Source organism: Heteronotia binoei, chromosome 21 (assembly GCF_032191835.1).
Source record: "Heteronotia binoei isolate CCM8104 ecotype False Entrance Well chromosome 21, APGP_CSIRO_Hbin_v1, whole genome shotgun sequence".
NCBI classification, from domain to species: Eukaryota; Metazoa; Chordata; class Lepidosauria; order Squamata; family Gekkonidae; genus Heteronotia; species Heteronotia binoei.
The window spans coordinates 115,979,976-116,001,701 of NC_083243.1; the positions used below are offsets into that span (position 1 = coordinate 115,979,976).

General features: G+C 38.8%; 1 protein-coding gene across 2 annotated transcripts in view; it reads left to right on the plus strand.

Annotated features, from left to right (window-relative positions):
• SHANK2 (SH3 and multiple ankyrin repeat domains 2) overlaps positions 1 to 21,726 on the plus strand; it is an 811,137-nt gene that overhangs the window by 94,466 nt on the left and 694,945 nt on the right. For both annotated transcript variants that reach the window (XM_060263196.1, XM_060263197.1), the window contains exons 8-9: positions 10,141 to 10,257; positions 16,481 to 16,558. In XM_060263196.1, coding sequence (XP_060119179.1) covers positions 10,141 to 10,257; positions 16,481 to 16,558 — 195 coding nt within the window. The remainder of the gene's footprint in view (positions 1 to 10,140; positions 10,258 to 16,480; positions 16,559 to 21,726) is intronic.

The following is a 21,726-nucleotide window of genomic DNA, read 5'->3' on the forward strand; positions in this document are numbered from 1 at the left end:
GCTTGTATACATATGCATTTTTTGTTTTAAAAATGAGCTTTTGTGTCTTTTTGGGGAAAGTATAATGCAGCGATTGTGTTTCTTTTTCAGAGGAATTCTTTCAGATATCTTGTTGCCTGGTAGGTTAATATTGGTTTTTCACCATCATGTCAAATATAAAAGTTTTTGACATTTTACCATTCTTTTAAAGTGGTCTCTTTAGAATGATTTAACATTTTATTTCAGTTCAGTTTATTGATGTTCAGGGTATTTATCTCTCCTGTATCATCTGATTTACCAAAGAGTTATTTTGAAAATAGAAATTAGTAGACAAAAAGCATGCTTTCACAAGTTTTGTCAACAAAAGGAACCATGAAAATTGCCTCTGTTTTTTTACTGTTTGTTTTAAATGTTTTAAGGACAAGTGTTGGGATATGATATGCTTTTTGAGTCCACATTTAAATGATAGAAGATAATGAAAGCCCTACTGTGGTGACAGATCTGACCATTGTGATTCATTGGGGCTTAGTGGGACTGTACAATACAAGCCTTTGGCCCCTCACACTATCAGTCAAGAATATTTATATGCCATTGGTTGAGTCTGCTCCTCTCTCCTGCCCAAGTGGCTGTTGCTAGCTAGCAAAGCTGATTCTGTAAGTAAAATGCAATCAACCTTAGATCTGGCAGTTACTGAGGGAACACACTATTGTCCCATCACACATCGGTCACCATCTCTGGCCTCCCATTGGCTGACTCTTCCACCTCCTCCTGCTGGCCCAGGAATGTTGAACGAACTGTCAAAAGCAGTCTTACCTCAGAGACAGCCACATCTCCAACTTTTTTCTGTCAACTGGCCTCAGAAAGGGCTACAGAGCTACTGTGGCCTCACAAAAGGCCCTATCAATGGACCACACAGACAGCCTCGGAGTACTCAGTCTCCAAAGACTGGGAATAGGCAGGGAACCTGGCAGCACCTCAGAGGTCCCACCTTTACTGTCTTTCCTGCCTCTTTCCTATCACTCCCTGCCTCCCTCCTCCCCTCAGCTTCGCCTCAGGATGGTTGCCTGGGAAGGAGATAGGTAAGCCTCTCAGGGTTGTTGTTCAGATCAAACTGGGAAGAGGAATGAGGAGAATGATGTAAGCTGTTTTGGTCCCCCCCTCACTCTGTGAAGAAAGACTGTCTTTTTCCTATGTAGGGGCTGCAGGGTTGCCAACTCCAGGTTAGGAAATTCCTGGAGATTTAAGGGGTAGGGCCTGGAGATCACTCAGAATCACAACTGCTCTCTAGATGGCATCAACTCCCCTTGGGGGGGCAGTGAATGCCTTCACTTTGGTGGGTGGGAAGATAGCAAGTCTGGGGGGGTACTCACCCAGTGGCCTTTAGTGATACCTTTCCAGGTTGGTGGGAGATTTCTAAGGTATCACTACAGGTCTCTGAGGTAGAGGCATTTCCTCTTGGGGAACCACTGTTGCCTGTCTCCATGTGAGGACTGGAGATCACTCAGAATCACAACTACTCTCCAAATGCCAGAGATCAGCTCCCCTTGAGGTGGGGGGAGGAGTTAATGCCTTCATTTGGTTGGGTGGGAAGACAGCAAGGGTGGCGGGCGCTTGTCTAGAGCCTCCTTCTAGAGTCCATTGTATTTTTTTTTTTACAATGGGCCTTACTCATAGTATTTCATAATGCTCATCTTGCTATACAAAGAATTATGTGTACATTGACCCTAACACAGTACTCCATGTTAAAGTTTCACAAAATCTTTGAAAGGAGTTGTGAGGAACCAGTCAGGGTCAGCTTGGGAGGGTGACCACTATAAAATTTTTGCTGTCACCTTCCCCCAGTACCTTAAGCAGACAGACTGAAATCCTATCAGAAAATATAAAAACTGGGCACTAGACATTTTCAAAACCGCAAAGAATATTTATTGGATCACAAAAGGCAAGGGAGGAGGTAAAATAAATATTAATTAGGCTAATTAAAAGGCAAATCAGTTGGCAGGTAGAAATTCAAAATAAACCATCTCTAAGCTCCAGAGATTTGTCAGGCTGAGAGAGTTTAAAAATATCAAAAATATATAAACAGGCAGGCTGTAGAACTATATAAAACTTTTTCAATTTTATTGGTAACGTATGGTAGCAAATCTATATCAATATTTTACAACTTAAAAAGAAAAATTTATCTACCCCATATCTTACTTTTCCACCACCCCTCCCCTGTTATTTGACCCCCGCCAGTGTTATTTACTTAAAAAAACCCAAATATTAAAGGTACGCTTAATTATTAAAAAAACCAAAAGTTATATTCTTCTTTTAAAACTTAATCATTATCAAAAATTGTCCAATGTCCTTTTATTTTCCACTCTTTTTCTACGTATCTTCTGAACTTCTTCCACTCCATCTTAAAAACTTCCAAATCATAATCTCTTAATATTCTTGTTAATTTGTCCATTTCACTCCATGTCATAACTTTTATAATCCAATCCCATTTTTCTGGTATTTTTTCTTGCTTCCACAACTGTGCATACAATGTCCTATCAGCTGAGAGCAAGTACCAGATTAAAGTTCTATCTTCTTTTGGAAATGTTTCCATTTGTAGTCCCAACAGAAAAGTCTCTGCAACTTTGTTAAATTCATATCCCAAGATCTTAGAAATCTCTTGCTGAATCATCTGCCAAAACATTTTAGTCTTTCACAAGTCCACCACATATGGTAGAAAGAACCTTCATGCTTTTTACATTTCCAACATCTGTCTGGCATCTTATTATTCATCTTTGCCAATTTTTTAGGAGTTATATACCATCTATACATCATCTTAAAACAATTTTCTTTACTACTTTGACATGTTGCGAGTTTCATAAAGTTCTTCCACAGATATTCCCAACATTCCATCTTTATTTCTTTATTTACATTAATTGACCATTTAATCATTTGAGATTTCATTACTTCATCTTCTGTAGACCATTGTAAAAGTAATTTGTATACTTTTCAAATTAGTTTATCATTGTCTCCAAGCAGAACTTTTTCCATTTCTGTTTGCTCTTTCCTTATTCCTTCAGTTTTAATGTCATTCTCTACCAAGCTCTTTATTTGTTGCATTTGAAACCAATCATATTTGTGACTCAATTTTTCAGCAGTTTTCAGTTCTATTTTTCCACTTTGTATTTTTAACAATTGATTATATGACAGCCACTTTTCTTCACCTATCTCAGCCGTTATCTTTATTACTTCAGCTGGCACTATCCATAAAGGTCTTCTCTCATCTCCATATTTCTTGTATTTTGTCCATGTATTTAATAAATTGCTTCTTATATAATGGTGAGAGAAAAGACCATCCATCCTCTTTTTTCCATAATACAAATATGCGTGCCAGCCAAATTTATTTCCTTGACCTTCCAACACTAGAAGTTTTTTGTTTAACAGCGTTATCCATTCTTTCATCCACACTAAGCAAACTGCTTTATGATATAATTTCAAATCTGGTAATTGAAATCCGCCTCTCTCTTTTGTATCTGACAGAATTTTCATTTTAATCCTTGGCTTCTTCCCAGCCCACACAAATTCTGAAATTTTTTTACGCCATTTATCAAATTGTTTGGCATCCTTCACAATAGGAATAGTTTGGAACAAATACATTATCCTTGGTAGAATATTCATTTTAATTGCAGCTATTCTGCCCAGCAATGACAGATTAAGCTTATTCCATTTTAGCATATCTTCATCCATTTTATGCCATAACTTCTCGTAATTATTTTTAAACAGATCAATATTTTTCATTGTTATCTCCACCCCTAAATACTTTACCTTAGAGGTAACTTCACAACCCGTTAGTCTCTGTAATTCTTGTTGTCTATTCCTCTGCATATTTTTACACAGAATTTTAGATTTTTCTCTATTTATAGAGAGTCCCGCCAACTCCCCATATTCTTGTATTTTAATTAACAGCAAAGGTGTAACTTGTATGGGGTTTTCATTTATAAACATATCATCAGCAAACGCTCTGTATTTGTAAGTACATCCTTTTATTCGTAAACCTTGTATATCTTTTTCTTCTTGGATCTGCATCAATAAAATTTCAAGAGTCATTACAAACAACAGTGGTGAAAGCGAACAACCTTGTCTAGTACCTTTGCTAATTTTCATTTCTTCTGTAAGATCTGCTTTAACACACAACCTTGCCTTTTGTTTGGAGTATATTGCTTTTATCATTCTTATAAAACTTTCTCCCAACTCCATTTTTTCCATTACTGCGAACATAAAATCCTAGCTTAAATTGTCAAATGCTTTCTCTGCATCTGCAAAGAATAATGCTACTTCTTTTTCTGGATGTCTTTCATAATATTCTACAATATTTACAACAGTCCTAATATTGTCTCTTATTTGTCTTTTGTGAAGAAACCCTGCTTGATCTTCCTTTATAAAATTTATCAAATGTTGTTTAAGCCGTTCTGCCAAGATTCTTGTAAATATTTTATAGTCATTATTTAATAACGAAATTGGTCTGTAATTTTTTACATTCATGGCATCTCTATCTTCTTTAGCTATCAACGAAATAACAGCTTCTTTCCATGTATTTGGTACTTTCCCTTTTATTCTTATTATATTCATCAACTTCTGCAATTTTGGTATTAATTCTTCCTTAAAAGTTTTTAAAATATTTAGCTGTATATCCATCTGGCCCAGGAGCTTTTTCATTTTTCATTGTGTTGATTGCTGCTTCAATTTCTATCTTTTCAATTGGATAATTCATGGCATCTCTATCTTCTTTAGCTATCAACGAAATAACAGCTTCTTTCCATGTATTTGGTACTTTCCCTTTTATTCTTATTATATTCATCAACTTCTGCAATTTTGGTATTAATTCTTCCTTAAAAGTTTTTAAAATATTTAGCTGTATATCCATCTGGCCCAGGAGCTTTTCCATTTTTCATTGCGTTGATTGCTGCTTCAATTTCTATCTTTTCAATTGGATCATTCAAAACTTTTCTCATATTTTCAGTTAGAGGTTCTATTTTTAACTTTTGTAAATATTCATCCACTTTCTCTTTCTTTATTTTAACACCTTTAAACAGTTTGGCATAGTACTTGAAAAATTCTCTTTTTATTCCCTCTTGAGTAACCACTTTTCTTCCATCTACCACAATTCTGTTAATAATTCTATTTTCTCTATTTTTCTTCAATTGCCAAGCCAAATACTTTCCCGGTTTATTTGCTCCCTCAAAGGATTTCTGCTGAAGTCTTTTCAAACTCTACTCCACTTCTTTATTCAACAAATGTCTCAATTGAGTTTGTAGTATTGTAATTTCCCTTAAAATTTGCTTTTTCCCTGGTCTTTTTCTCAACTCCCCTTCCTTTTTCTTTATTTCATTTTGAATGTCTAACAACAGTTTTTCTTTTCTTCTCTTGTCTTTATTATTCAAAGTAATCAACACTCCTCTCATTACTGCTTTATAAGCATCCCAGACCGTCTGAAAATCAATATCTTCTTTATCATTCACTTGGAAAAGGGCTTTAGTTTCATTTTCTAGATATGTCACTGTTTCTTTATTCTGTAGCAAATCTTCATTCAGTCTCCATCTTCTCACCTTCTTTGACAATTTTGTAATCCACATTATTGGGTTATGGTCAGCCCCTATTTTAGGTAAAATCTCTATCTTCTTTGTTATAAGACTTAAGTCTTTAGTTCCCCACAGCATGTCAGTTCTAGAAAAAGTTTTGTGTCTTGCTAAAATAAAAGTATAGTCCAGCACTTCAGGATTAAATTTCCTCCATATATCTTCTAAATTTTCTTGTTTAGCCAATTCAAAGAAAGACTTTGGCAATTTCCCTTCTTTCCCATCATTTTTTCCCCTCCAGATCTATCCAATGAGTTCTTAACTGTTCCATTGAAGCCTCCCATTAACAATACTTGATCATAGGTCAGTTTATCAAATTGTTGTGTAATGTCTTTGAAAAAAGCATCCTTTGCACCATTAGGCGCATACAATCCCAATAACAACTTTTTTTCCCATTTAATATTGTCTCCACTGCTACAAATCTTCCGTCCTTATCTTTAAACACTAATTTTGGCTCCAATTCTTGTTTGATATATAAAACCACTCCTCTTTTCTTCTGTTCAGCTAGTGAAAAAAATTCTACTCCCAATTGTTTATTCCATAAAAATTTATAATCCTTTTGTTTAATATGTACTTCTTGCAAACATATTATATTACAGTTTTGTTTCTTAATCCAATGAAATGTTGCCCTTCTTTTTTTGTGGTGAATTTAGTCCATTAACATTCCAAGACAATAACTTGTAATCCATCATGGTGCAAATTCTTTATTTTCTTCAAAAAATCTACGCAACTCCTGAGCATTTGTAAGTGTGACTCTTTTCCCCTGGAGTTCAAAGCTCAAACTTTCAGGTATAATCCATCTGAACCTCGTGCCATTGTCCCTCAATTTTTCTGTCAGCTTTTTATATCTATTATTTATTTATTTATTTATTTATTTATTTAGAATTTATATCCCGCCCTTCCCACGAATGGCTCAGGGCGGCTTCCAATAATGAATCCAACATAAAAATTAAACAATATTTAGGCATGTAAAGGGTTAAATATTTAAAACAGATAAAACAGATAAAACCTTAAAATTAATAATGTATGTTCTCCTATCATTTATCACTTGCCTTGGCAACTCCTTCATGATTCTCACTTTACTGCCTCCCACTATCAGTGCCTTTTCAAAATTTTTATTCATGATCCTTCCCACCATTTCCTTTGTTATATATCTTATAACAACATCTCTTGGTAGATTATTTTTCTTGGCAAAAAGTGAATTCACTCTGTACATATAGTCATACATATTTTTAGTCTCTTCAGGATCTTCATCTAAAAATTCTGCAATTATTTTTATTATATATCCTTTCAAGTCACCATCCTCCACTTCAGGTACTCCTCTCAGACGTATCTGAGTTTCCATCAATTTGCAGTCATGGATTGTCACTTTTTCTTGAATTTTCAACAAGGTGGAATCATATACTTTCATTTTTCCTTCTACTTCCTGCACTTTCTTAGATGTTTCCCCCATTTCCTTTCTGAGATCTTCCATATCCTTTTTAATCTCTGCAATAATTTCTTCTTTCGATTCATCTATCATCTTCCTTACCTCTCTCATCATTCTGCCTTCCATCGCGTCCAATTGTTCCTGCATCTTCTCCAATGAAAGAGCCCTTGTTTAAGGCTGCTTGGCTTCAGACATTTAAAAACACCAAAAATTTTAACCTCACAGTTTTCAGATTTAACTGTCAGGTTTAAAAGATTAGGGCTTGCTTTTTATAATAAACTTAGTTTCACCTTCCTCAGAGCTTCCTAGACCAAGATATAAATTTTTAAAACTTTTAAACCCTTCAAAAAACAACGAAATTTTAGATCTCACCAATTTTCATTTTGACTATCAGATTCAAAAGAGTAGGACTTGCCCTTTACGGCAAGCCCAATTTCGCTGTCCTCTGAGCTCCCAAAGTCCAGATATTTATTTTTAAAGTTTTTAAATTTTCCCAAATGGCAGACGCAACTTTTTATTACTTCTTGCAATTTCTTTTCCCTTATAAAAATTTCTGAGGACCACACAAATAATATGACCAATACTTCTTATCTTCTTACCTTGTTTTCAGTTGATTCCAACAATTTATACTATCCCGAATTCTTTTTATAACAATGTTTATAATTTAGCCTCCCAGCAATGGCCGCTGATGTTTATCAATGGTATATATTCCTAAAGTAGGTTTTCTTTCCACTACTTCCTTTTTTTGTTACCACAAAGTCACAAGGAGATCTCACGATACTTGACGTATTTCCTGTCTTGCTCAGATCTGCTGCAGGTCTGTTCCAGTATGATGATGTTGCTTTTACTTCCAAAACTGCAAGTAGACAAAACAATAAATTCCTTCTCACTTTTTAGCAGTTTTTAACCCAGTCCTTTATATTTATAAAATCCAAATTTCACCTCTTCCTTCCCTCTTCTTCCAAGCTCTCTATATTTTCTTTTCCCACCTTTTAACTTTGTCCCTTTAAACTATAAATAGCTCAGGAATGAAAAAAAAATAATCTTCTGTACCTTTTCTTCCAATTATCCAAGTTTCCACTGGTCTTTCAAAGCTTTAGATGTTTAGCAATGTCCAAGAAGGTTAGGATCCTGATGAGCTTATGTCAAATAAATGACTCTGGGCACTTCTGCAGATGATGATTATGCAACTTCTCCTGAGACCCCTGAAAGCCTCAAAGAAGTCCCCTCCGGGGCTCCCTTTTAGCCAAGGTAAATCTCCTTAAAGTTTTCTGTGCATGTCTTGGACTATTCTCTAACTGAGAAAAGTAGGTAGTAGGCATTAATTTGCCTTCCACTACCCCGAACAGAAGTTCCAGCCTGCTCCCATTATGAGAGACAGCTCAACTCGGCATTTTCCTCCCCTGGAAGTCGAACTATATAAAACCTTTTGACAGGCAGGCAGTACCTACTTGGCACTAGGAACACTTTGCCGAGTTGGAATAGCCTTATGCTTGGGCTTCTTTAAATCATAAAAATAATAAAAGATCATACACACTTTGCCATACACACTGAGGACTTCTGACTTGAGCCAGATCAATACTCTCTCAGACTCATACACTAGCATTCAGAAATCACACCTTTTGAGTGCTCTTCTAGTCCCTCAATCCTGTGTGTCCCACCCCAGCTAGATTTCTAGTCTGACTCCTGGGATTCATTCCTAGCCACAAGAACCCAGTCCCAGTATTTTTGTGTTAGATTGTTCTTATTTAGACCAGGAGTCTGCCCTGATGTGCTGACAGAGCTCAGAGAGTTTCTCCTCACAGAAATTGCCCCCTTCTTCCCAGTAACTCTCTCACTGAAAGAAACTGTTCTGTCTTCCAAGGAACTCAGCTCACAGGCTGTCTCAGTTCCTTTCCAGTTGTTTTTCTTTCACAAACTGACCAGCTTCAGTACTCTGACTGAACTCCACAGTTCCTAGACTGAACTGAACTGTTCCAAAACTCAGACTCCCCTCAGAGGCATTTTTTTTTCTTGCTGCAAGCCTCTTGCATTTTGATACATTCATGTAACCTTGGCTATGGCCCAGCCAATCATTGCTAGCTGCCTGAGTCCATTACAGAGGTATTCCATTACTAGATGCTTTATGGTATGGGCAAAGCACACCAAAAGCAAGGAACACAGTCTGTACAGTACAAAGCCAGCAAACCGCCCCCCCCCCCCAAAAAAAAACAGACTGTGACAAAATAACAATCTTCTTAAACCAATACAGCATTTATAAAGTAGAGTAGATGTTAACACATGCATACTCATAAGAATAGTACAAAAAAGAGAGAAAGACTTCATCATCCAAAAGGTAAAGAAAAAAGTCTCAAAAAACAAGTCCCAAGCACTCCAAACTAATATCTTGGTCCAGTGTATCTCTATTTTAGGTTCTTGCAGTCTTCTCTAGACCTGCAGACTCTTCTCCCAAACTAGGGGTGTTAACTAGGGGTGAATACTGGAGCAAATTCAAGTTTCTGGTAGTAACCTTTAAGATCTTCCATGTCTATGGACCTGCATACCTATGGAACTGTCTGTCCCCATATGTGCCTCCCAAAGCCTTGTGCTTTTCTGACCAACAACTCTTAGTAGTCCCTGGCCTGAAAGACATTCATCTTGCCTCAACCAGGGCCAAGGCCTTCTTGGCCCTGGCCCCAGCCTGGTGCAACATGCTCCCAATTGAGATCAGGGTCCTGCAGAATTTATTGTAATTCTACACGGCCTGTTCCACCAGGCCTTGGGTTGAGGCAGCAGATGTCAATTAACATCAGCATCTCTTGTTCTGACTACCCTATGACCTGTACCATCAGATTGATTGCTCTCCCTGGCATGGGTGTGGTATTGCGGGAGTTTGGGAGTGTAGTTAGTCACTGACCTGCTATTATGTTTTAATTACTGTTTCTGAATTTTTATTTAAGTGAATGTTTTAACAGTTAATGCTTTTATGGAAGTGTTATTGTGATTTGATATGATGTAAGCCACCCTGAGCCAGCTTGAGCGGTACGGCAGGATAAAAGTCTCAATAAATGAATAAATAAATGTATAATTCAATGTTTAATTATGAGGTGCGATTAAAATATGAACTTTGAATCTTTATAGGCATGCCGATATGGCCACGTCCAGCATTTAGAACATTTTCTGTTTTATGGAGCAGATATGGGAGCACAAAATGCCTCTGGAAATACAGCATTACATATATGTGCACTTTATAATCAGGTTAGTTTTTGTCATTTCTCTATTAATAATATATATCTTTCAATAAAATGTTGAAAGTTACATATACTTTCTTTAGTTTTTTTAATGAATGAAAAAGGGCAGATATGAAAACTGAGACTTTATCATTCTTTAATATTACAGACTATAATTTAAATATTTGTGCTTATGAAGGCAGCTTCATATGTTCAGCTTCATAACTGCTAATGAGAAACTGGCCATCCTTTTTGCAAATGGCCCACTACAAAAGTCATTCTCCATGGCTTTCTCTTGCTGTTTCCCTTCATTAGCATACTCAAATTGGCTTGAGGTTGCTGAATCCACTCAGCCCTCCCAAGCCTTTGTATTACTAGACCACCTCAAATTGACCAACATTGCTTGCAGCACCAAAAGCTGGCTGTTCAAGGTGAAAACTGATGGTGGCCTGTTTCTAGCAGTCAATGCCTCCTGAAGTATCCATGAACAAACAGAACAGACCAAGCCCCACTGTATTCTGTTAATATGTTAGGTCTGACTAGTGTTCCCCATTTAGTTTAAAGAGTCTGCATAACCTACTCTTGACCTGTCTTGTCCCTCCACTGTTTGACCCTCACCCGAGTAACTGAACTGTTTTCTGACAGAATACTCCCTACATTCTGCTGACCCTGCATGCATTTTGTGTGCTGTTGGCTGGGGGCAGAATGTTCCAAGGCCTAGGGCAATGTACCCTTAGATCTGTGCCTGCAGATGTTTCACCATTATTAGCAGGATGAGAACCACCTGTGCTGCTGCCAGATTGCTGAACTGCACTGTGATTCAGCCTCCCCACCCACCCTCAAACCCACCCACCCACACAAAGACACAGTTGTGTGGCTAATGAAGACACTATTGTAGGGCTCCAGGGACTAAGGAGCTGAAAAGGCCCAATTGCATATCCATGTAGTCTTGAGGGAAATGGATGTTATTCTCCAGGGGCTACTTGCAAATGGTCCAGAGGACCAAGGAGCCAGCAGCCTGCAGATGAATGGCACCTTCAAAATTTATTTATTTATTGCCCACCCTTCCCATAGAACAGGCTCAGGTGGGTTACATCATAGAAGAAGACAATCAACAGTTAAAGCTGCTGAACAGGAGCAAGCAACTAGGCCTAGTGTAAGGTTTTGCCCAAGTTCAATCATGAGGCTCCTTAGGTTGGTTCAAAAGAAGCTTTTAATGATGGGGCTCAAAGCAAACATTAATGGCATGCATAGCAAGACCAGGTCTCGAAAGACTGAAGTGAACTGGCAGACCCTTGACACTTATATGTTACAACATAATGGCTTCTCTTTTCCTGCACCTGCAAAAAGTCTTTTGAATTAATATAAAGTTCTTTCCCACGTCTCAGTGTTACTTCCAGTCAAGATCACATTTCACATACTCTTCCCATTTCAGTTGGTTCCTATCAGTTTTACCCAGGTGTTGTCTCCCTGTGTTCCTCTTCCACCTGCAGGTCTGGAGCATCCCTCAACACATACAATACTAAATAGCAAAAAAGCAGTGGGGTTAGTGTTCATGGATACAATCACTATATAGAGTTAATACATCATATAAAGGCATGATAATAATGGATCATTAATGAGCAAGAATAATAATATCAGCAAAACAAACAGCAGTGCCATCTCAAGCTCTAACTGTCAGGGGTTTGTTCCTGACATCAGTCATGGCAGTCAGGTGGCATCAAGTTACCCCAAGGGTGCTGCCAGGCATAAAGTAGCCAACCTCCAGGTGGTACCTGAAGATCTCCTGGGATCACAACTCAACCCCAGATAACAGATCTCTCTTTCCATCCTGGAGAAAAGAACTGCTTTGAAGGGTGGACTGTATGCCATTCTATTCACCTGAGGCCTCTCCCTTTACTGACAAAAGTTGGTTGCCTAGCAGCAGCCTCTGACTAGAGTCAAGGCTGAGGAGAGGAAGGAGACAGGGAGTGACAGGAAAGAGGCCTTGGTGGAAACAGTCCCAGTAGGGCCAGGCCTTGCTGCCTATTAACATTATGCTGGTGCCTCCCTGGCTATTTCTGTGGCCATCAGAGGCTGTGTATGCTGGTAGGCCATCTGTGTGGGGCATTGATGGGGTGGCAGAGGTCTGTTGCCAGTGACGCTTTTTATGAGGCCAGTTAACAAAGAGGACATAGAGAAAAGTTGGAGATAGGGCTGTCTCTGAGGTAAGACTGTTGTAGTGGTTTGTTTAACATTTCTGGGCCTGCAGTAGGTGGGGGCAGAGGAGTCAGCCAGTGGGAGGCGAGATGCTAAGTGAGGCGTGATGCCCTTCTAAGCCAATGAAAGTTTTCCATTTGGCCACTACCTTAGGGGAATTGTTATCTATGATGTTATCTTGTAAGGCACCTTGAAAATGGGTTCTATCAAAGGGTATAAATATTGCAATGACAAACTAGAGTTTACATTATATGAGCACTGGATTTTAAAATAACGCTTCATTATTATAGGTATTGCACTTCTAATGCTGTATTGCATTTGAAATATACAAGTAATGAGTCCTGTTATAACTAGTGAAACATCTGTTAAGGCATCTGCTTGTTAGTTAATTATTGCTTCAGTTTTAAAAGCTCTGTCAGAGCAGATACCTTTTCTCCCCTTGGTATGTCTAAAATATCTTGAATTTTGAAAAGGATTGATATTTGAGATAGCATCTCTCAGAATGCTTTTTAAAATCCTAAATTATCAAATTGTACACCTAATTATTAAAAGCTGATCTAGAATTGCTGTGCATAGCACTCATTGTTACCTGTGAGACTGTTGTAGTTGTAAAGAAAGTGAAAGCAAACTAAAACACTTCTGGGTCTAGGCTAGGATTACCAACTCCAGCTTGTGAAATTGTGCCCTGAAGCTGCCATTTCCTACAGGGGAAGAGATCATTTATCATTCCAGGAGAACTCCCCCCAACTGGAAATGGGCAATCTTAGTCTAGGCTATAAGGAAAAAAGTTGGAGGGAAAGGATGATTGTGAATCCAAGATATTTTTAGCCACAAGGTATACCTTGTCCTGAGGACTGTTTGTGGATAAAGCCCTCACATCTAATGTTACTAACTCTGTGTTCTCAGTCAAATTCCTCTATCAGCTTAATAAAATAAAATCCTTCATTAATAAAATCCTTAATGAAGGATAGCAATCACGCCGGAAAGCCGGCATAGGAACCAGGAGCCTTCAGCACCATTTTACCCACTGATCAGCTGATGGGGGGGGGCTTTAAATAGCATGGGAAGCCATGGCTGCTCCACCACCCCTTCCCAGGCATTGAAATGGTGGGGAAGGGAGGGAGGAAGAGGCTGGGGAGCTGAGGAAGGACCCTCCCAGCCCTCAAGCCACTGGCGGCCCCAATTTAGAGGGCCCCAGCCTGAAGTCAGGGGGCTGTGCCCCTGCAGGCCCCTCATGCCCCCTTTGTGGCCTGCATTCAATTTTTCTTAGAGCTAAACTACATGTAATTCTCAATCACAAGAATATTTTCTCTAGATTTTTCCCCTTTATCATAGCTCCAGGAATTTGCAACTTGGAACATGCAGAATTTTTAGAAAATCAAAATTATGCCCAAATGCTTTTTATTGTTCAGGGGAAAAGAGAAGAGCTGCCTCAAACTGTAGCTTTCTTCAGCTTCTAAAATTAAAAATAGGGAAAACCTTCTGACTCTTTGGACATCAGCAGGTATGTCAACAATTGCAGATCTTTTCTCCATAAAAGGTCGATTGCATGCATGTACTGCTTCAGTTCAAATCAGGGATATATAAAGAGGTGAAAGATAGAGTTGCCAACCTCCATGTGGAGCCTGGAGATATCTTGGAATTACAACATATCAGATACAACTGAGATCCCTCGCCTCAAAAACTTGACCTTCCCTAGGCTCCAGCCCCAAATCTCCATGAATTTCCTAACCTGGAGTTGGAGTTTAAACTTACGAACATCAGAATATTGAACACTGGAATACTTGAAGAATTGATTTAAGGAAGAGGTAGCATAGTATATTGATGTGAGTTTTATGTATTTTTATGTATTTTATTGTATAATCATTGATGTATTTTAAACTGATTTATTGTTAGCATTCTGTATTGTAAGCCGCCCTGAGCCCGCCTTGGTGGGGTAGGGCGGGATATAAATCGAACAGTTTGGTGTAGTGGTTAAGTGTGTGGACTCTTATCTGGGAGAACCGGGTTTGATTCCCCACTCCTCCACTGCTAGCATGGCCTTGGGTCAGCCATAGCTCTGACAGAGGTTGTCCTTGAAAGGGCAGCTGCTGTGAGAGCCCTCTCCAGCCCCACCCACCTCACAGGGTGTCTGTTGTGGGGGAGGAAGGTAAAGGAGATTGTGAGCCGCTCTGAGACTCTTCGGAGTGGAGGGCGGGATATAAATCCAATATCATCATCATCATCTTCTTCTTCTTCTTCTTCTTCTTCTTCTTCTTCTTCTTCTTCTTCTTCTTCTTCTTCTTCTTCTTCTTCTTCTTCTTCTTCTTCATAAATAATAAATAAACCCTAGTGAAAGAGGACAACACAGGGGTGGCCACTGCAGCTCAGGAGCCACATATGACTCTTTCACACATATTGTGTGGCTCTTGAAGTCTCCACTGCCCTGTCAGCTGGCTTGGAAGAAGGCATTTGTTGCTTTAAACCACTTCTCCAAGCCAAGCCAGCTGGTGACTTGGAGAATGCATTTAAAGCTGTTTTCTTTCCACCTCTCCTCCCTCCCCAGCTCCTCCCTCCCTTCCATCCATCTTGCATTTTCTGATGTTCATGTCCTGTAACTCTCCAACACCTTACATTTATTCTATGTGGCTCTTCTGTTAAGCAAGTTTGGCCACCCCTGATTTAACCTATCTCTTTCAGTTTTGCTAATTGAAACTGTATTCCTCATACAGATTTTTGAAATTGATTATTTTTTTCCTTTCAAATGATAACTGTGCAGAAAGAGGCCAGTTTAGATTAATGAAACTGTGAGGACATTGGAGGTTTTCATCTTATTTGTTTGTGAATACCTAGGAATTCATTTTCAATATAACACACTTTGGACTAATCATCGTAACTGTATAATTAAGTCAGTCAATGTTAGCGTTGCAGCTATCCAGCGCTTCTTTTACAGCAGAGGCAATCAGTTTATCCTGGCCGCGCTAAAAATCTTTAAGGCTAAAGTGATACCACAGCTTTTATATGGGGTCCCAGTCTGGATCACAGCCTTGGATAATAACATTGAAGGTGTCCAATCAAAATTCCTACGGAAAATTCTGAGATTCCCAAAGTGCGTACCATATGCAGTTTTGTGTTTAGAAACAGGGACGAATCTTGTGGAAACACAAGCATGGCTAATGTCATTTAAATGCTGGCTACGGCTCCATTTCCACTCTGACTCAGAGAGCCTTTTATATCAACTGCTCTCAGAATCTAATTTGTCAAATTTTATTGAGAGGAAAATTAAATCTATGGGCATTGATTTAGATTCACTTCTTATGCTATCCTTAAAAGATGCTTTTTTGAAACTTAAGCTCAGAATTCTAGATATTGAAATGCAAACGTTACATAGCCTCGCCAACAAGTCTTGCTCCCCGCTGAATTTCGAACTTCCTCTCTCAGTAGGGAAATTTGCATCGTACTTCTCCTCTCTACAAGCTCCACAGCAACGGCATGCATTCTCGTTAATGAGATGTAATGCATTACCATCTGCTATCCTATTTGGTAGATTTAACAGGATTGAGTACTCTAATAGACACTGTCTTTGTAATTCCAAGTGTATTGAAACTATTTCCCATGTATTATTGAACTGTCCTCTTTATGATGATATTCGTTGTATATACCTGAAAGATATCTTAGCAGATATGTTGGGCTGTGCTGACTCAGGCAAAGTCCACAAACTTTTAAATGACACTTGCGCTGAGGTAACTTTAATGGTGGCTAGATTTCTCCAACAGGCCATGGAAATACGACAGAGAATGGTTCTGGAATGACCACATTTTATTTGTTTTAATTATTTAATTTGGCTAAACTCGACTCATATATATTTTAGTTATTTTATGTATTTTAGCTCCCTATGTACTCTATAATCTAGGATTTTATATTATTTATATTGCTATTTTACTGCTAAATCTGTTTTATGCCAATAAAGGCTTGCTGTTTGCTGTTATTTGTTTGTGCCCTTACCTTTTATTGAATAACAGCACAGTTCTAACTGTGAAACTATAAAAAACATTTTTTTTTTAAATCTATAGGACAGCTGTGCAAGAGTTTTGCTGTTGCGAGGGGCCAACAAGGAATTAAAGAACTATAACAGTCAATCTCCTTTTCAGGTAAATTAGACTGAATTAAATTGGACTGAAACACTTGTGTATATTGATACTTATGACTAGAAGGTATCCTTTTTCTGGAAGGGATGACTGAAGTATAGATGTAGCAATGGCATTGTTGTGCATTAACTTTACTTTGTTTGAACATCACCCTCTCTTCATTGAGCTCAGAATGGTTTCCATAGGAATCTTCATTTTTTATTGACAGCAACTCTGTAATGTGAACCTTTCTGGATATTATGGGAAACAAGCAGGGACATGATGCCTTGCAGGTAGAATCTCATTACCCCTCTGTTTGCCTTACCTTCTTATGATATCTCCATTTCCCTTCCTTCCTACCCTCCCTCAGCAGTTTTGGTGGCTGTGAGGAACCAGTCAGGGTCAGCTTGAGAAATTTTTCCCCAGTCACCTTCCCACAGGCCTTCAAGCACACATACAGAAATCCTGTCAGACCTCTAAAAATAGGCACCAGATGGTTTTAACTTCAAAAACCAAAGAAATATTTATTGGATAACAAAAGGGAAGGGAGAGGGATAAATATTGATTAGATCTGATCAATAACAATGAATCAGTTGGCAGGCAGATGGTTGGCAAAATAATAATTTACTCAACACAGAGATTTGTCAAGCTGAGCTATATATCCCTGGCAGAAGATTTTTAAACTACCAAACAGGCAGGCTTCAGAATTCTACAAAACTCCATGACAGGCAGGCAGTGCCTGCTGGGCACTAGGAGTGCTTTGCAGTTCAGATGATATAGCCCTATGCTCTGGCTAATCAAATAATAAAAATAACAAACTGTCAGTCACTCTTTTCCACTCACACTGAGAACTCCTGACTGGTGCCAGATTAATTCTTCTTCACAGACACTCCACACTAGCATCCAGGACTGACATCACTGATAGCTAATACCAGCCCCTCACTCCTGTGTGTCTCAGCCCAAGCTAGTTTTCTGGTCTGTATCTTAGGAAACCCTGCTGACCACCAGAATCCAGTCTTCCCTTCTGAGTGTTTGTGTGATCTCAGTTTGTACAAGAAGTCTGCCTTGATGTGCTGGCAGAACTCCCACAGAGAGTTTCCCTCACAGAAGGTGCCTGATTTTGCCCCCTTCTGACTTCAAACCCTCTCTCAGACAGAAGCTCAGCCCAGCTCTGTCTCCACAGGGAACTCAGTCCCACTGGCTGTTCTCAGTTCCTTGTCCAGTTGCTTCCACAACTGACCAGCCTAAGCCCCAGTCTTCACACTCTGGACTCTCTCTGAAGACTCTCCTCTGAAGACTCTAAACTAAAACTGAAAACCCCTGAGGCATTCCCTGCTTGCCTCTTCATTTTGCTACATTTCATTTACCGTGGCTGTGTTCCAGCCAATTGCTGTAAGGCTGTTCCCAGCTTCTCAGGCTAAGTTCCTGAGTCTGTCACAGCGGCTTTCCCCCTTTCCTGATTCCTTCCTTCCCTCCAGCCTCCTTCTCTCCCAGTGGTGGCTCAGTCTTTCTTTCCTCCCTCCCTTCATCTTGGCTCCCCCTCTCACATTCTTTTTTTGCTCTTTTTTGTGCTGTTGTCTGATAGCAAAAATAAGTAGGAATACTAGCAGATTAATACACAATTGTAAAATTCTACACAGTTTGGTATACACACACACATATAAAGTGTGTTTGTGTGTGAGTGTATGTGTGTGTGCTTGCAAGCCTGGAAGTCATAGTGACTTCTGGCTGGGGATTCCAGCCCCCTGGTTTAAGTGGAGGATCCCCCAATTTAGGGAGGGCTTTTCCACTGCAAAATGAGGGTTTTCAGGCCACTTCCATAAAACCAGAAGTGGCCTGAAAACTCTGACATGTTTCCCCAGAACAGCCATTTGAGTGGGGAAGCAAAAGGTCTACTCAACTGGCTGCAAGCCTTCAGTGACCCTGATCACTGAGAAGGCTTTCAGCTAATTAGGTTAACAGCCTAAACTCACTGCAAGCCTTTTCATCAATCAGTTTCACTCCTCCTTTCCCAATTAGAAGTGGGAATGAAACTGACCATGAAATGGCTGGCAGCCATTTGTGTGGTCCCTTTTGCTTCCCCCTAGAGACCACTCAGATGGCTACATCCCCATTTCCTGTTTTGACAATCAAGATGTGATTGTCATTTGGAGGTGGAACGCCCCCTCCATCCCCCAGAATGTCCCCAAAGGGCCCTGCTGGCAAGGTAAGGCGGCCTGGCAACCCTACTTCTGGTAACCCCTATTAGGGCTAGGATGCTTCAGATATGTGGCTTTGTTATTACCTGCCTCTGCATTCCAACCATGGTATTCCTTGGAGGTCATCCTTCCAAGTACTTGGCAGGGTTGGCCCTACTTAGCTTCTGAGATCTGAGAAGATCAGGCTTGTCTGGGCTATCCAGGTCAGGGCCTGCTTTTCTATTTGGAAATAAGACAATGGGGCAATTTTGTAAAATGCAGCTGTATATAGCTCAGAAGGCAGAGGTGTATTAACACCGGGACAAAATAGGAAAAAATAGTTAGATACAAGACTTCTGATCTCTTTAATCTTTCTTCCTTGTTATGTTTAACCCATAGTACATGAATTGACATTGCCTGAAAAGTGCAGTGTTGATGGGAGTGAAAGTGAGGAATTGTACAGCACAATCACATCTTGAGTTTACATTAGATGTTACGAGGAAGGCAAACAAAGCAAAGTGGAAAATTTATTAAATTTCTGAGGCAGAAGGAGATGAAGATGACAAGCAGTGAGGAAATTCCAGAAATGTGTTAGAGATGAAATTCCAGAAAAAAAGTAGAATACTTTGGGGAAAGACTAGACTGCCCCCAAGGAAAAAAAACGTGAATTATGGGGAGTACTGGAACAAATTTTCATGATTTTTTTTCTTTTGGGATGAGTGGATGATAATTTCTGTAGATACTATAGCAATATACAATATTTTCAAGGATATGTTTATTGTTTAAATGTGATTAATTTTCTCTATAATTAATATGGTATACTATATGTGATGATAGTACACTGTTGAATAATTCATAATTTTCATTTTTAAAAGTTTAACTCAAAATACAAACATGCTGCTAATCCTGAACTCATACCCTACCACAACTTTTGTTAGCCCTTAAGGTGCCTACTGGACTCTTGCTTTTTTCTACTGATATCATTCCTGTCTTATTAATACATTTTTCATTTACTATAAGATCTGTTTTCTGTTTCAAATTGTATTTTTTCCTACTATTATAGCAAAAACTATATGCATGCCAACGAAATATAGGGTGTATCAGCTTACAGCTCTCCCTCTTGCTTGTAGAAAAAGTATTTATACTTTAAAATGTCATAAATATATCAAATATTTTATTTTATAAATTATTTTATAGGCATAAGATGGTGCATTTTATGTTGTTATAGCAGAAAAATGAGTTTCGGTTTGATTCCCTCCCCATTCCATTTTTTCCCCTGAAACAAACAAAAATGGACAGGAAGCTTTTCTAGGAATTTTATATTTTCTGTGGGGTGTAGGCAGAGACTAGCATGACTAACAATGCATTGGTACATTTGTTTGTAAAATAAAAGTGCTGTGAATTAAACACACACACATTACATTTTACGTTTGTATTACGTTTGCCTTTTGTAATTCATTCCCATCTATTTTTATTTTATTTGACCTACTTGAAAATACAAATGCCAATGTTACAGAATTACAAAGGGATCTCTTGAGTTAATAGGATTTTGCATACTAAATACTCATCCTATAATTAGTATGTTAAAATAGTGAACTCTAAGCAAAATATCAAGTGCCCACATTCATTAGCTATTTTTAGATTCTGCATTTAATTTTTATCAAACCTCTAATTTAAAATACCCTTTTTGAAAAGTTAAGGGGGTGATTGTCTGGATTTTTATTTGGTGTGCATATGTGTATGAGAATGAATATCACTTTGGATAAAAAATAAAAAAACAGAGCTATCCTGATAATTGTGAGAAAATGCTACAGTAGATAAAAGGCTTCCACTTTCAGAAGTGAAGTTGTGATAATGGGCTTTCTTTTCTGCCGGTTAATGGAAGGGTATTGAAATTGTCATCTCTTTTGCTGGCTAGGTGTAGATAGTTTTAAAAGACTGTTATCATAAAATGGTTAGGAGATCCATGTCAGGTATTTTAAGGAGTATTTTTTTTACCCAGTACAATTTGACTTTTTCAGAAACATTCAAACCATAGATTATTTGTGCTCATGATCCCACTTACTCTAGAGTGCATTCACAGCCCACCATATGAAGTGCTTGTCATTACAGGGCAACTGACACGCTAGTCAACCTGCAGGCCTTTCAAGCTAAACCAAAAACATGTGAGGGAATGCTGTTTAAATGTTGAATATGGGGTAGCAAATTGTTGGGGGATCTCAGTGACATACTGCCAGTGATATCCATTTCAGCAGCCAGTATCCACAAAAGAAAATGCCAGGAACTGTGTGTAATGAAAGGCTACCTGAAAATAATCTACCTGACCTGGGGTTCTGTTATCTCATAGGCTGCATTGCCCAAAAGGAAGATAAACTTGAAAATCCACACATATACACCACCCTTTCTGCAGGTTTTTCTATCGTGTTTTCTCACTTTGTGTTGTAGAAATAAAGCCCTGAACACTGCCTTCAGTGTAGTCTCCAAACCCCACTATTAGAGTTGCCTGACCTCCTGCTATTGAGGCAGATTTCCCACCAGCAACCCTCTCTTCCCATTGCTAATCAAAGCAACAGCAGGAGAAAAATAAATAAATGACCATCAGGCCAACAGTCTTTTTCTGGTGTGTGTATGGAAAATCTGGAAGTGGTGTCATTCTTCTCTAGGAATCTCCGGAAATTCTTACCATAGGGTTTCTGGTGATTCTCAGTGAGGGCTGATGTCACTTCCAGATTTTCCAAGTGATGTTTCTGCCACCCCCCATGTCCCACCTCACCCTGTGTCCTAGCAACCCTACCTGCAGGGCAATTAATCATATAGCAACAGACTAATATGGCAAGCTTCTGCTTTGATTAAATTACATCAAAGGACATATTGATCATGTCACAATCAGTTCCCAGCCTGCTGTATGCAGAGAAGTTCTGTCAAGTCAAACAAATCTGGAAATGGGCAAGAAGGCTTATATGACTGAGCATGCTACCCTGAATTGGAAGTTTCTTTTTCCCCACTCAGCTTTGT